Raw genomic sequence first — 15,977 nt, forward strand, 5'->3', positions numbered from 1 at the left:
AGCTATTACTTTCTCATTATTTGAGGATGGCAAGATGGGGTTTTAAGAGGGCTAAGAAGGGTTTTCTTAAAAGAATATTACCAATGCATCATGATATAGTGTTCCTCTCTGTTTTAATCTTTATTGGAGGTTTTAAAAAAATCATACATCTTACAATTTTGTTTTTTACAAATGCATCATATTACAGTGTTTCTTTTTGTTTCACTCTTTTTAAGTTTAATTATTTTTATTTAAATATTCCAATATTACCAAAGCATCATATTTCATTGTTTCTTTTAGTTTTAGTTTTTAAAAGGTTTTAGAATAACTTTTTTTTTTTTTATGCATCATATTATAGTGTTTCTTTTTATCTTTTTTCTTTTTAGGAGTTTTACAAATAAAAACAAAAACTATATATATATATATATATATATATATATATATATATATTACCAATGCATCATATTCCAGTTTTTCTTTCTGTTTCTTTCTTTTTCTACACAATATTTTTCTACAATTGCGTCATTTAACAGTGTTTCTTTTTCTCTCACTCTCTCTCTTCTCTGGCCTATAGCATCGAACGGGAGTCTAGTGGAGAGACAGAGAACAGGAAGGAATCAGAGGAAAACAAGGAAAACGTTAGACAGGACCACTGCTTCACTGATGCTTCAGAAATTATCTATGACATTGACAGCTGGAACGAATCTGTCATTTCTGGTGGGTGTACCAGGCATTGTACTATTACTACAGTACTATTAAAAGAATTTCCAGGTCCAAACTCTATGAACAGCATCTGAGACATGCTGCTGATTACCAAACAAATACATTTTGACTCGTCCCTAGTTAAAAAAAAAAACATACAAAAATTGTGTCTACAGTAATGCACTAACAATGGAAGTCTAGATGCAAGACATTCCGGAGAGTTAGAGAGCAGAAATGTGAAACTCATATTTTCTAAAAACACTTATGATAACTCTTTTGTAGAAAAATGTGTGTTATTTTTGGGCAGTAAACTTTTAGGGACTACTTTTCTAGAATTTCTGGTGATGTGTTATCAACATAATTCCTGTGAATCTCCATGTAAAGAGTCCCTTTTTGGTGTCCTTATGTGTATTTAGTGAAAGTTACTGTGTTAACAGGTGTCCTGAAAATATATGCTACCTATCAGGATGTGCTACCAACTCTATATTCGCATAGTTTTAGGGGTAGGGTTAGGGATTAGTACAGCCTCACACCACATCAAACTATCTGATAGTTATGCTGGTAGCACATCCTGATAGATATTATCTGCCTGACAAGATGTACTACCTAGGTTTTTAACATATTTCATGCTGTTGTAGTACATACCGACAGGTTCTCCCGTGCCTCCCGACATGTGCTACCCATGTTTTAACTTTACATATCATTGTTTTTACTGCTGGTACCACATCCTGAGCAGGTAGCAGAGATTGTCAGAACACCGGCAACATACAGTATCCATAGTGCCATCATCAAATGATTGTCCACAGTGATTTTTCATGTTTCATTCATGTGGCATGACATAAAAGTTCTGTCTTTGTAATTTACATCTGTAAATATGGATTGCTGAATTTGTGTCATATGGTTATAAAATCAGTGGCAAAAAAATCTCTCTGTTTGTGTAGGTACATTGCCAAGGAGGATGAGGAAGGAGCTGCTGGCCGTGAAGCTTCGAAATCGCCCCAGCAAACAGGAGCTGGAGGATAGAAATATTTTCCCTGCACGGAGTGACCAGGAAAGACAGGAGATCCGTCAACAGATTGAAATGAAGCTTGCCAAGTAAGTCATAAATATGTTTTTACAGTCGAGTATTTCAGTAATTCAAATATTACACTGCCCTTTTCTGGACTCTTTTGGAAATACAAGATCTGATTTATTCTGCCAGTTTGTGGTCCAAACAAATCTGTAGTTGCATATATGTACAACGTCCTACTTTGAAAATACCTCATGCATTTCCGCAAATCAATGTCATCATGTTGCCCCATGATTTATAATGTATTTGTGGTGCTTTGGTCCATCTGGTAATATGTGTAAAATGGCTGACAGGCATTAGTGATGTAAGGTACATAGTGGAGGTTGGGTGAGTGTGGATCTGAGTTGATCTGTTTGGATACTTTTATTAGATTATATTTGATTATAGAAACTGTTTAGTGGAGACTGACACCTACCTTTGACTTTTAGATGTTGAATTCAGTACATAGTACTGTTCTCACATTTTTCTATTAATGCTTTAACTGTATTGGAACTACATGAGGATGAGTAAATGACAACAGAATTTTAATTTGAACTATCCCTTTAAATGCAAACAAACATCTAACATATCATTTTACTTACATGTGCTCTGAGCATCATGCCTTAGAGTTTTACTCAGGGAACATAGACAGTATCTTCTATTTAGTGTTAAAATATCAACTTGACAAATAAGAGACAGGTGATCTTCTTACAGAAGCAATGTAATGTTTAAAATCTGATCCGTGCATCAAAATGTTGGAAAAAAACCCGTTGAGCATGGAGAGAGCAAGGATGGTTTGCCGTGCCTCAGGCAATCAGCAATCAGTTCAGGGTAACTCTTATGCAATCAGCTGTGGTATTTCTCACTAGTGAGAACAGCCCTCTGTTGTTTCTTAGAAAAAACAGCCATCATGTCCAGGTTAATTTAAGCTTGGAGAGCTCATGGTTCAGGCAGCAGAGATAGACACAAGGTGCTAAAATGTCTTAAGCAATGTGCACAAACAATGATAAGTGACCATGGCAAGTTATGTAATAATGGACGCACAACTGGTTTGCAAAAGAGGAAGATATGATGTGGAGGAATCTCAGGCAATGTGCTAACACAGATATTTACATTAGATTAACTTCTGTTACAGCAACTTAGATTCTACAGATTTATGAATTATGCAAATTTACACGTTTTATGGTGAAATCGTACTGAAGTAACCCAATTAAATACTTAAATGTAATTAACTTATTTGAAAGTCAGTAAGTGTAATCTGATTACATAAATGTAAAATATAATGTGTTACTCTACTTTGATTAAGTACTAATATTACTGGAACTAATTACTTTGTAATCAGATGACACCAACACTATTACCATGTGTATGCTTAATGAGGTTTATGCTTGAAGTGATAATAGGAGATGAAATACATTACTTAGATAATGCAAACCTCACAAAATTATACAAACACATCTTAGACCAAAAATATTCCCCCAAATGTCATCACAACTAGCCCAACAATGAGTTTTCTGTACTGTAAATATGAAACTGTATAATGTATTCATGCCACAATGCATGCTAGAACTCCCAAACCCTTAACAAAACAGCAACATTATTCATTATGAAGGTGATTGTACAAATATCTAATCATTTACTTTAGTGAGGGGATTTGGTCAAAAAAACAAACAAACAAAAAAAAAAAAAAACAAGTTGCAGCTCTTTGCTAATTTTTTACAGTACGCTAAAGACGTTGAGATTAGCAGTCAGTCAATATGGGTTACACCCAATCTTGAACATTTGTTTACATCCTTATTTTTCAAGCCTAATATTTTTTTTTTTTTAATGAAATTGTATATTCAGGCCCATTTTCACCTTGCAGCATTTGACGCATACACATAACTAAAAATGTTTGATGCTTATCAAAAACTCTCTATGATAGTAAGGTACTGTTACATGCTATAATTTGAATATTGGGGTTCGGTGTGTGGTATGTCAGTGACTATCACATTTTAGAATGGGAGTGGAAGAGCAAAGCTGAAGATGAAGCCAGATGCCTAAGTGTTGAATTCATATATTAATCATACAGAGCAGCCCTTTATCCTCCTCTTACCAGATCTGTATTGCCGTCATCGGCTGCCCTCTCATATTCTCAAGTTTGTGTGTTCATATAATTTTGAGAGAACTAGGAATGGTTAAACTGGTTTGGCTTGCTGTCCGCAATGGACGGTCCTGAGTGAGTTCCCCCTGGACTACATGAAGAGAGATAAAACATGTTAATGGATTCATGGAAGTGAATGTACACTAAGAAAATGTAAAATACAAATAAATGTGGAGGTGAGGTGGAGGAGGGATGCTAGAGAAATTGTCACTGCAGAGAGGTATGCAAGCCTTTATATGCTCTAGTGGTGATTGTGAGATAAGATGAACGGGCTTCTGCTGAACTTTATTTTAGAACTCCATTATGAGTCTCTCTAAAGGAATAGTTCACCCAATAAAAATAAAAAAATCACCAATTTGTTTGTTCATATAATCCTGAGATAACAGTTTATAATTAAGCTGGTTTGGCTTGCTAGTCGCACTGCAGAGTTTAGATTAAAAGAAAAAAAATTTTAAAAAAGGAATTATTTGCTCACCCTCATGTTGTTCCAAACTTGTATGCTGTAATTTCTGGTGTGGAACACTATAGAGATTTTTTGAAAAATTGTTACAAAGGTCTTGCCCAGCTTCAAAAAACACATACAACTCATGCAATATTCTTATCAAGCCATACAACAGTTTTGTGTGAGTAATAGATCGACATGGTAGTTGTTAGTCACTAAAAATCTTCACCTCCACTGAAATCTTGCGTCCAGATTAAAATAATTATGCCGCCAAATTGGTTCTTGTGTGTATTTAACCGAAAGTGACATGCCATTTTTAAATTCTGGTTGCAAATTTGCACTAGACGTAAACTTTGGGGCAGGGAAAATATTCTGTGAATAATGACTTAAATTTTCTTTAAAAAGTCTGGCCAGGATTTTAGATTGGTACAGCTAGTGTTAGTCAGCATAACATGGTAGTCCAACTGAAATCTTGAAGTAGGTCAGCACCAAAGCGCAACGGTCAGTGCACCTGCGGGACAGGCTGCTGTCTGAGCTAAACACACAATGACACTTTGTTGCAGCAGTATGACCTTCCTATCTTTGGCTTACCATGCTCCACTCTACCACAGAAGACAGACCCGGCTGGAGCTATTTTTAGAGCTCAGACTGGTAAATAATGGATGCCAGTGCATGTTCCTCTCCTCCGTCTCCACCCCGCATGCTGCTGTGCACCAGGAATACAAAGTACAGTAATAATCTACTGTAGGACTCATAGCAACATCTCTCAATTAATGGAAAGCTAGGAGGAAAAAGCCAAATTTCATCCATCTGCTAACTGAAGGGTTCTGATTAATGACTTGTATATAATGTAGACCAATGGCATCCAGTGTTGCATAGACAGATTTCTTTGTTTCAGTTTTCATAGGGAAGCCATTGTTGCTAGGCAACTCATGATACAGGTCAGTAATATCCAGGAAGCTTCCAAAGGGGGCTTTGGGAGTGGGTCTCCATTTCACTTCATGAAATATTAATGCCACCACATCTGCTGGAATCCCGTCTTACTCAGCATATATGAGTGACAGCAGTGTTACACCGCCAGATTGAGTGTGGGTGGAATTCTATATTGTTTTCAAAATAATTATACATATCCTGCCGTATATATATTGTCATATGATTTCAAACACATATCGCAATTACTGATTTACAGCCCTTTGAAAGCAGTCATACAGCAAGTTTCCAAGTGCCTATGAGCATATTTTATCCCACAATAGATTGCCCTATAGTTCAATACAAATTGTGAGCTTTTGGGTTATGGAGTACTTTTTAACTCTGTGAATGTTTAAAAATTAATATGCTTATGGTGTCATTTTAATGAAGTAGTTCCATAAAAGAGTATACCAGATTTTCTGAAACATGCTCTGGAACTTAAACTTTATGTTAATAATCGAATTATATTTAACAATGGCAGGAAAATTAACAGGATGACTTCCAGGATGGAAATAAAGAGCTAAAGTTAGCAATTATTCAATGAGGGATTTTAAAGGTTTAGTTCACCCAAAAATGAAAATTCTCTCATCATTTACTCACCCTCATGCCATCCCAGATGTGTATGACTTTCTTCAACAGAACACAAATTATGATTGTTAGATATAGAATATTTCAGTTCTGTAGGTCCATTCAATGCAAGTGAATGGGTGGCTCCAAAAAGCACATATAGCCATCATAAAAGTAATCCATACGACTTGTGTTGTAAGAAATAGATCAATATTTAAAACTTTTTTTTTTTACTAAAAATGTTCGCTTCCAGTCAGCTTGTTGAGAAGGGTGGAGTTCAAAAAACTGCCTCTCGCGTGACGTAAGCACAAAAGCCTCCTCTGCATAGGTATTCATATACAGCTGTTCCTATGGTCCACAATACTGTTTATGCAGCGGTCTGAGCAAGGAGCTCGGTCTGAGGCATCTCCTCCATTCACTTGCATTCAAACAGCTTTCCTTGTTCACCATTCCAAGTTGAGTTGACGTATCCAAATCAGTCGAAAGTATGTATGAATACGTGAATGTATGTATGTGTGAATTTGCCAACGCGCTTATGTCACGTGAGAGGCAACGTGTATTCGACCCTTGTGAAATTTTTGTACATTTTTTTAAAATATTGATCTATTCCTTTCACACACACACACACACACACACCTAGCGTTTAGCTTCAGAAGACATTCATTAATCTACTGGAGTCATATGGATTACTTTTATGCTGCCTTTATGTGCTTTTTGAAGCTTCAAAATTTTAGCACCCATTCACTTGCATTGTATGGACCTACACAGCTGAGATATTCTTCTAAAAATCTTAATTTGTGTTCTGCAGAAGAAAATCATACACATCTGGGATGGCATGAGGGTGAGTAAATGATGAGAGAATTTTTATTTTTGGGTAAACTGTCCCTTTAAGACCTACAAATGTATTACCAGTTAAAACAACAGCCTATTCCAAAGAAAAAATGCTTATTTTTTTAAATTTAGCTTAGAGAAAGAACCTGGAATATTTTTTAATACATTGACAGTATTTCATTTCATAAGTTTTATAATAGTATTATAGAAGTTTCACATGACAAAAATGGCAACATCTGCTGAATCAAAATTCACCCATATTTTTAATTAATTGCGATGTTATGGTAAAAAAAAACAAAAACAAACAAACAAACAAAAAAAAACAGCCATGATTTTAAACTTTAAAAATAGTGAGTTTACTATTATTTCCAATATATTAAGACATACAGGCTATATCACTTAACATAATTACTATACTTCAAGGAGTAGAGGGAGGGAGGGAGGGGGAGAGAGAGAGAGAGAGAGAGAGAGAGCACACAATAATGCTCGCATGCAGCAGCACGTGCCAAGCTGTTCAAAAGAGCGCGCGCCTGAACACAAACAACAACAAGGAGCACGAGTTCTTTCGCGGACTGTTATGCAGCGACTGCACTTTCTCGTAATGACATTTAAGCGCACCAGCACAGCATCTTATTAGTGAGATAAAGGTGTGTAGAAGAACAGGACGGGGAACACGCCGCGTTTGTTGATCCAGATGAAGAGCGCTCTTGATTGCAGTAGAAACGCTGAACAACACAAAGGACGGAGACACTTTGAGCTTCCCTTCAGAATCTCTCTCATCACAGGATCTCGTTGAGCTGCCTCTGAACAAGCGGGAATAATAATATGGTTCAAAACGTTGTTCTGGTGTTTTTTCGCAGGAGACTCAGTCAGCGGCCGGCCGTTGAAGAGCTGGAGAGCAGAAATATTTTAAAACGTGAGTGAGATTGTAAATCTGAAAAAATATTATTTTATAGTTATATTGAGTAAAAAAAGGCAAAACGATATTATATATATATATATATATATATATATATATATATATATATATATATATATATATATATATATAGTAGTCATAATATTAGAATTCGGGTATTTAATAATTATTACATTATTATAAAACTTATAAAGTAGACTAATTTAATTATTTATAACATTTATTAGTACTTTACAATTTAAGTACTATTCCTTTTCAATTTAAAGTTCCTTTCCAAATATCAGTCATATTTTCTGTTTCATTTAATGCAGTTCTTTTGTTAGAGTTAACGTTTTTGTGTTGTGGTTATTGAACTACAAACGAAACCAAAGTTGTCAAAACACTTTAAATGTTCTAACATTCTTTTTGAAGTATTGAGAATTATAACATCGAGATTAATCTGTCAGATATTATATTATACTGTAGAGAAAAACTAGTATTGCTCAAGCATGCTTGTTGGAGATGATAATAGCACTGTGTTGTTATTCAGAGCATCTGACTGTGCTCTTGATTAGATCAGATCACTCTCTTAGTCTCTCTGTGCTCATCCTTTCTCTTGTGCTCTTTCAGAGAGGAACGATCAGACAGAGCAAGAGGAAAGAAGAGAGATCAAACAGAGGCTTAACAGAAAGGTAAACATCTCAGTATTCAATTTCATTTCGCTTGGAGCATGTTTTCCCCCTGATTGATTGTACAAGTCACAATCTCTGAATCTAATGAAGCTGTTGGCTGTTGGTTTGTAAAGTGATTTCCACACTCTAGTCTAGAGATTCATAAAAATGCACTCTTCAAGGAAAAGCAGAGATTTCAGAAAAGGAAAGCACTGAATTTATGTGTAATAATGTTCAGAATCCTTCAACTATGTCCCTCATCTACAACCCCTGGCAAAAATTATGGAATCACCACACTTTGAGGATGTTCACCCCGATTTTTTACTTCGTAGCAAATAAACAAATCACAGAAATGACTGAACATGAAATAGCTGAACATTCTCATGAAACATCCCTCAAACAAATTAAATTACAATATTTTAATTAATGGCATATTTTTTCCAGATCAAGTAAAGGAAAAAATTATGGAATCACCTTGTAATTTGCATTTCTGAAACAAATACCGGCACAAGTCTAAGTGCAAATTAGTCTGCAGTAAAAAGAGAGTGCTCACAGACCTTAACAAGCTGTTGGACTTGGCTAATTGAAAGGACACATGGCCCCAACACCAGAGTTGTCAATTGAAACAATGGAAAGGATTTTAAACTCAATGTAACATGGAGTGTGGCAAAAGAACAAAATGGGAAGGTTATAAAAGGAAAACATACAGGTAGACCAAGGAAGCTGTCAAAGCGTCAGGATAAAAAACTCATATGCAATATGCCTTGAAAATAGAAAATGCACAACAAAACAAATAAAAAACAAATGGGTGGAAACAAGAGTCAATGTTTGTGACAGAACTGTAAGAAATCGGCTGAATGAAATGGGATTTACATATAGAAAAGCCAAATGAAAACCAGCACTAACACCTAAACAGAAGAAAACAAGGCTACAGTGGGCTAAAGAGAAGCAATCATGGAGTGTGAATGATTGGATGAAAGTGATATTCAGTGATGAATCATGAATCTGCATTGGCCAAGGCGACGATGCTGGAACTTTTGTCTGGTGCCGTTCTAATGAAACATATAAAGGTGATTGCCTGAAGAAAACAATCAAATTTCCATACATTTCATTTATAATATGGGGTTGCATGTCAAGTAAAGGACCAGGGGAGATGGCAATCATTACCTCAACAGCCAATGCACATTGACATTTTGGACACTTTTCTCAATCCATCGATAGAAAATATGTTTGTGGTGATGAAGTCATTTTTCAGGATGATAATGCATTCTGCCACAGAGCAAAGTGTGTTAAAGCTTTTCTTCAGGAAAGGCATATCAACTCAATGACATGGCCAGCAAACAGTCCGGATCTCAATCCAATTGAACATTTATGGTGGAAATTGAAAAAATTGGTCCATGACAAGGCTCCATCCTGCAAATCTGATCTGTCAACTGCTATTCGAGAAAGTTGGAACCAGCTTGATGGAGAATATTGTTTTTCATTAATGAAGTCCATGCCTCAAATAATTCAGGCCGTCATAAAAGCCAGAGGAGCAACAAAGTACTAATTGTGATTTTTTTTTTTTTTGATGATTCCATAATTTTTTTTCCTATACTTGATCTGGAAAAAAATATGCCATTAATTAAAATAATGTAATTTAATTTGTTTGAGGGATGTTTCATGAAGCCAGAATGTTCAGCTATTTCATGTTCAGTCATTTCTGTGATTTGTTTATTTGCTACGAAGTAAATAATCTGGGTGAACATCCTCAAAGTGTGGTGATTCCATAATTTTTGCCAGGGGTTATACTAAAACATTTAGACCACAGAGTTTGAGGAGAAAAGATCTGATTTCACTGATGGGTCAGCCAGAAAAAAGAGCTGGACTAGGGGATGGTTAAAACATAATAATACATTACATAATATAATACATAATACAAAATATATGAGAACAATTGAATAAAATATAAATGTAATTGATATTCATTGATATAATGTTTTTTTGTATTCTTGTGCATTGTATTCTTGGGTAATTTTTTTATGTGCAATACATAACATATTATTTACTTTGGAATACACATGGATAGTGCAAATCAGTTTGCATTGCTTAGGAGTGTAACTTTATTTTATGATAAAACCTTTTTTTTTTCAGCAGACTGACCTTGAAGCTGAAGATGATAAAATGAAAAAGTGCTCAAAGTGTTAGCTAGGTGCTGGCCACTCTTGGGCAAACCCTGAATGCCCTTTCACACTTAACGCGATGCGAAAAAGTGAGACAAATCGCAGACAAATGGCACTTTCACACCAAAAGTGACACAGATATTTGTAATTAGCAAATTTATGTTGGTACAGTAGGTGGCCCAACACAAAAGGCATTTTATTTAAGAGATGTGTGTTTATTTACTATTGATCATGGCAGCAATTCATCAAATAATGATCAAATGATGGAGAAGAGTGTATATTCTGGCATATATCCAGATGTGTATTGTAGTCAAGAGCATTTTCAGCATTTTAAAGAGATGATTCAGGTGTCTGGATCACAGTAGTGGAGTGATGCTGCACGGTCCAAGGAGAGTGTGTCAGAACACAGTGGTCTGCTGCATCCACCAGTATATAGCGCTTAGAACCAGTCCACTACCAATCCCTGCCACTGCCTGATCTGCATAAAGGTGTGGTCACAGTTACCTTTGCACGGTAAAATTGCGCAAACGAAATACAGTCATCTCAATGGGAATCTGCGTGCCATGGACTTCCAGTGGCGAAGAATTTCCCCTCTTGGATTTCGTGTGGAGTTCAAGTTTGGTGAACTTTGACTGGAGAAATTGCCACGTTGACCAATAGGAAGTTGCTTAGTTTCGCAGTGACCCCTGTGTGGGCGGTGCTTCGTACACAGCTAAACTGAATATTCACAATGGACAAGGATATAATTTTAGTGGTGAGTTTCTTTTTAACTTAAGTCGCACTAAGTATAAAGTGCAGCATTAAAAAGAGGCTGCTTGACAATTATTTTGTTTGCTGGTTGAACACACGCTCAACATCCGCCCACACCTTCTTTGCCCATTGAATTTCGCAGTTGAAAGTTAAATGTGACCGCACCTTAAATCCTTTAGTAAATAAAGCGTTTAACCAACGCAGATAGTGCAGGCAAATATATGGCACTCTTACCTGGCGCAAATCATTCTTAGTGAAATTTCCCCCTCTCATATCAGCATATGTTTATTTACATTTTTTTAATTAGCATTCATGAAGGTCTTTCTCCATCCTTTGCTAATATAAGGCTGGTTATGTGATTTTGTGTTCATTGAACAAGGACACCTGTGATTGGTGCTCTCATTCCAATCTTTATAAACCACAGAACAGAATGAAATTGTTAAATTAGGAGAATGTTTTAATAGTTTTTACAAAAATTAACAGCACATTTAATCTCCCAAATTAACAATTTAACTTTGGCAGCTATATTAAAAACATTGTTTTTTTTAATAGCTCAACCAGAGGCCAACAGTCGACGAACTAAGGGAAAGAAAGATTCTCATTCGCTTCAGTGACTATGTTGAGGTGGCCAAAGCCCAGGATTATGACAGGAGAGCTGACAAACCCTGGACCAGACTGTCTGCAGCTGATAAGGTACATGACTACAAGCTGAGGTCAGCAAATTTTTACAGTGGCCTTTGGTTTGTCCTTAATTCAATAAAACAACACAGAGGATTTTTGTTTTGTTTTAGAAACTCCTCCAAAACTAGAGAAGCTTGTACCTAGTCTTTAGTTGTTAGTAAACCTAATATATTTATGAAGCAATAAACAGCAATAGAGTTAGTGCCAGTAGTTTTCTTGCTTTATAATCAAAATAACTTGCCCACATCAGTACGTTTACTCATTATACCTATGTGCCCTGGTTTTACTCTCAGCAGACTGTTACAGGAGAATGCATTAAAGTGGCTTTTATTTGCGATTCCACAGGCGGCCATCCGCAAAGAGTTGAATGAGTTTAAAAGCACTGAGATGGAGGTACATGCTTCAAGCAAGCACCTAACGAGGTCGGTATGCGTGTGTGGCCCTCTCTAACAGTTGTGCCCGTGCTATTTTTAGATTCAACAAAATCCACTGTGCTAAAGATACACAGCTTGGTCAAAAATGTCAGGGACCAAGTAACTACAAAGATGTTTATGTGATTTGTGTCTGAAATGTTATAACCTGTCACCTTGACTTAGGATTTACATAACAGGTTTGTTGGCTTCATGACACTAGTGCCCATTAGAGCTCTCATGCACGTCACTTTGATTCAACACTATCAGGCAATGTGCACGTCATGGTCGTGATTAGGCAGGGCACCTTGTTGATTTGTCTTTTCTCAACCAGGTTTCACAGGCCCTAAGAGGGGGTTTTCTTCTGTGAAGAAACTACTGAAAGTGGCATTCATGTGAAAATCCTGGAGGTACCTCGTCCAGAGCCATGGCGTTGTCCATGGGATTCTCTTATTCTTCCAGCATGTGGTTAATGCTGGAGGCTGTGTCTCCACTGTGGGTGGCTGCCGGAAGAAACCTGAGAAACACCTGCGACCTACATTTCACCTGAAGCTGGTCGACTGGAGCAGCAGGGGACTTCAGTTCTTGATGTTTTTAAACCGGACTGCATTTCACTGAATGCTAAGAAAAAGATGAATCAGTTCTGGGTAAATGTTTGTGTACATGTAACCAGCTCGGCTGTAAAAAACTTTCAAAAAAAAAAAAAAAAAAAAGTAGGGTGAAAAAAAAACAAGAAAGGAAAAAGGAAAAAAAAAAGATTTTTTTTTTGAGGGTTAATAAGCCTGCTATAAATGAGTTTCATATTTACTGTACTAAAGACAGTTTGAACAGGGTTGTTCATGTCATCACTTGGGGTGGGGGGGACTTTGTAAGCACTTCTTGTCTTCAAAATACAAAACTTTTGGAAATACTCCCAGTGTTGTTTTTAATGCATAAGTCTGATTTATTAAGAGCACTACTAAAGGTATTTTTGTCTGTATGGAGGAGCAAAATGAGAATCCCTGTGTCTGAATATCCATGCTTCCATACTATGTACAGGTAGTATGCCAAAAGCAGCATGTCAATGGAGTAGGGTGTTAGAATCCTCAGTATTCATAAGAGTAGGCAAGAAATACCCAGATGACCTACATCTTACTATATTCTGAAGTGCACATCCACTGGACACTTCACTATCCTATCATCCTATGGGAGCTTTGGAGACATCATAATTCAAAATGCTGAATTAAAAAAAAAAAAAAAAGAAAAGCAGTGGAGAACCATTAGTCTGGTGGCTCTTTTCAACTGTAAATGCTTTATATATCAAGAAAGTCATTCCTTGTGGTTTAATTGTACTTTTCGGGGTTGTTGTTGCTATGTTATACATTTGTGTCATTCGACAATGCCCATGTTCCCAAATAGACTACTCACCTTTAAATCTAATGTCCGAGAATTAAGTTCTTTATCAAATGCAGTACATATTCTATTAGTACACAAATTCAGATGCAGCTAAAGTCAGCATTGCCAATACACTGTTATCCGCTAAAGTTGTGGTGTAGGGCTGCAACTAATGATTATTTTGATAACTAATCGGACGATTATTATAACGATTATTAAGACTATTCGGGCAATTATTGCAACGATTAATCATTAGCTCTTAACCAACCATTCAGCTTGTGCCTCGACTTAAAAGGTTGTATTTAATGTGCTTACTTACAATAAAGAGGACAAAATCATATTTAAAAAATATCTCTAAATGACATTCTCTGAATTAAAGAAAAAAAAACTTTTAAGTTTAATTCAGTAAAAAATTAACAGCAAAAAATCCTATTGTTATCAATTTAAAATTGTCTAAAAATCCTTAAAACAAGATACATTTACTTGAGAAGCAACACATGAGATATTTAGACTTGCTCTAAGAGAATGTATCTTAAATGTAGGTGTACTTTGTATATACACTGATCAGCCACAACATTAAAACCACCTGCCTAATATTGTGTAGGTCCCCCTCGTGCCGCCAAAGCAGCACCAACCTGCATCTCAGAATAGCATTCTGAGATGATATTCTTCTCACTACAATTGTACAGAGCGGTTATCTGAGTTACCGTAGACTTTGTCAGTTCAAACCAGTCTGGCCATTCTCTGTTGACCTCTCTCATCAACAAGGCATTTCCATCCACAGAACTGCTGATCACTGGATGTTTTTTGTTTTTGGCACCTGTTGCTAGCCGGGCGTGGCCGAGCAGAAAGGATGGATGCCTGGCGGAGAATTAGCAATCACCCGGGAGAGAGATAAAGAGGAGCCGGAGTACCAATTCGAGAGAGAGACGCCGGAGCTGTCAGTGTGAAGTGGCTGCTTAAAAGCTAGTCTTGCTGAAAAGCCGTGTGTTATATGTGACACTGAAAAGTGGAACAACCAATGTCTTATTGTGTGTCACTGAAAACTGGAGCAATAAATGTCTACGTGGATTGTTCACCCGGTTAATTCTTTCCACATTAAGAACAAGATTTGCCACATTGATGCCGAAACCCGGGACTGGAGGAAGACGGTTGTCATGGAGTCCTCGCCACTGACTAAGGATTGCGACACCGTGGGAGTACTCGATCCGGTGGCACTGGAGCAGTGCTTCAGCCAGCGACCGAAAGGGATGGCTGAGGGGTACAGTGCCATTGCTCGGAGTCGCTGGCGGGAGCAGTGCAGCTGGCTGAGGACCGTCTGGCGGCATATTCGGGGACTGGATAGTTTTTGGCTCCACAGCCTGAGTCGGGAGATGAGGGTATGTGGCGAGCCGGGCGTGTCGTAAGGATGGATGCCTGGGCAGAGAATTAGCAATCAGCCGGGAGAGAGATAAAGAGGAGCCGGTGTACCAGTTCGAGAGAGAGACGCCAGAGCTGTATGTCTGCGTGTCAGTGTGAAGTGGCTGCTGAAAAGCAGTGTGTTATGTGTGACACTGAAAAGTGGAACAACCAATCTCTACGTGGATTGTTCACCCGGTCCCTGCTTCCTCCATTCCAAATTAAGAACAAGATTTGCCACAGCACCATTCTGAGTAAATTCTAGAGACTGTTGTGTGTGAAAATCCCAGGAGATCAGCAGTTACAGAAATACTCAAACCAGCCCATCTGGCACCAACAATCATGCCACCATTGTCCAAATAGCTGAGATCAAAAATGTTCCCCATTCTGATGGTTGATGTGAACATTAACAGAAGCTCCTATCCCATATCTGCATGATTTTATGCACTGCAGCCACACGATTGGCTGATTAGATAATCACATGGATGAGTGTTGGTGCCAGATGGGCTGGTTTGAGTATTTCTGTAACTTCTGGGATTTTCACACACAACAGTCTCTAGAATTTACTCAGAATGGTGCAAAAAACAAAAAACATCCAGTGATCAGCAGTTCTGCGGATGGAAATGCCTTGTTGATGAGAGAGGTCAACAGAGAATGGCCAGACTGGTTCGAGCTGACAAAGTCTACGATAACTCAGATAACCCCTCTGTACAATTGTGGTGAGAAGAATATCATCTCAGAACGCTATTCTGAGAGCGGGTTGGCGCTGTTTTGGCGGCACGAGGGGGACCTACACAATATTAGACAGGTGGATTTAATGTTGTGGCTGATTGGTGTAAGTGTATTTTTTTACTTGGTTATACTTCTGCGAGTGCAGTAAAGACAAAATATACTTATATTCATGATCTATTCTCTAAAAACAAGTCTAAATATCTTATAAGCTGCTTCTCAG

General features: G+C 37.3%; 1 protein-coding gene across 1 annotated transcript in view; it reads left to right on the forward strand.

Moving 5' to 3' along the window:
* The window catches only part of LOC127419273 (phosphatase and actin regulator 3-like), a 50,010-nt gene extending 36,901 nt beyond the window's left edge, over positions 1 to 13,109 (forward strand). Inside the window, exons 6-12 of the mRNA XM_051660546.1 lie at positions 554 to 696; positions 1,623 to 1,776; positions 7,542 to 7,597; positions 8,210 to 8,271; positions 11,715 to 11,855; positions 12,189 to 12,265; positions 12,588 to 13,109. Coding sequence (XP_051516506.1) covers positions 554 to 696; positions 1,623 to 1,776; positions 7,542 to 7,597; positions 8,210 to 8,271; positions 11,715 to 11,855; positions 12,189 to 12,265; positions 12,588 to 12,603 — 649 coding nt within the window. The 3' untranslated portion in view covers positions 12,604 to 13,109. The remainder of the gene's footprint in view (positions 1 to 553; positions 697 to 1,622; positions 1,777 to 7,541; positions 7,598 to 8,209; positions 8,272 to 11,714; positions 11,856 to 12,188; positions 12,266 to 12,587) is intronic.
* Positions 13,110 to 15,977: the final 2,868 nt, after the last annotated feature.

The sequence above is a fragment of the Myxocyprinus asiaticus genome, chromosome 28 (genome assembly GCF_019703515.2).
Source record: "Myxocyprinus asiaticus isolate MX2 ecotype Aquarium Trade chromosome 28, UBuf_Myxa_2, whole genome shotgun sequence".
In the NCBI taxonomy this organism is placed as follows: Eukaryota; Metazoa; Chordata; class Actinopteri; order Cypriniformes; family Catostomidae; genus Myxocyprinus; species Myxocyprinus asiaticus.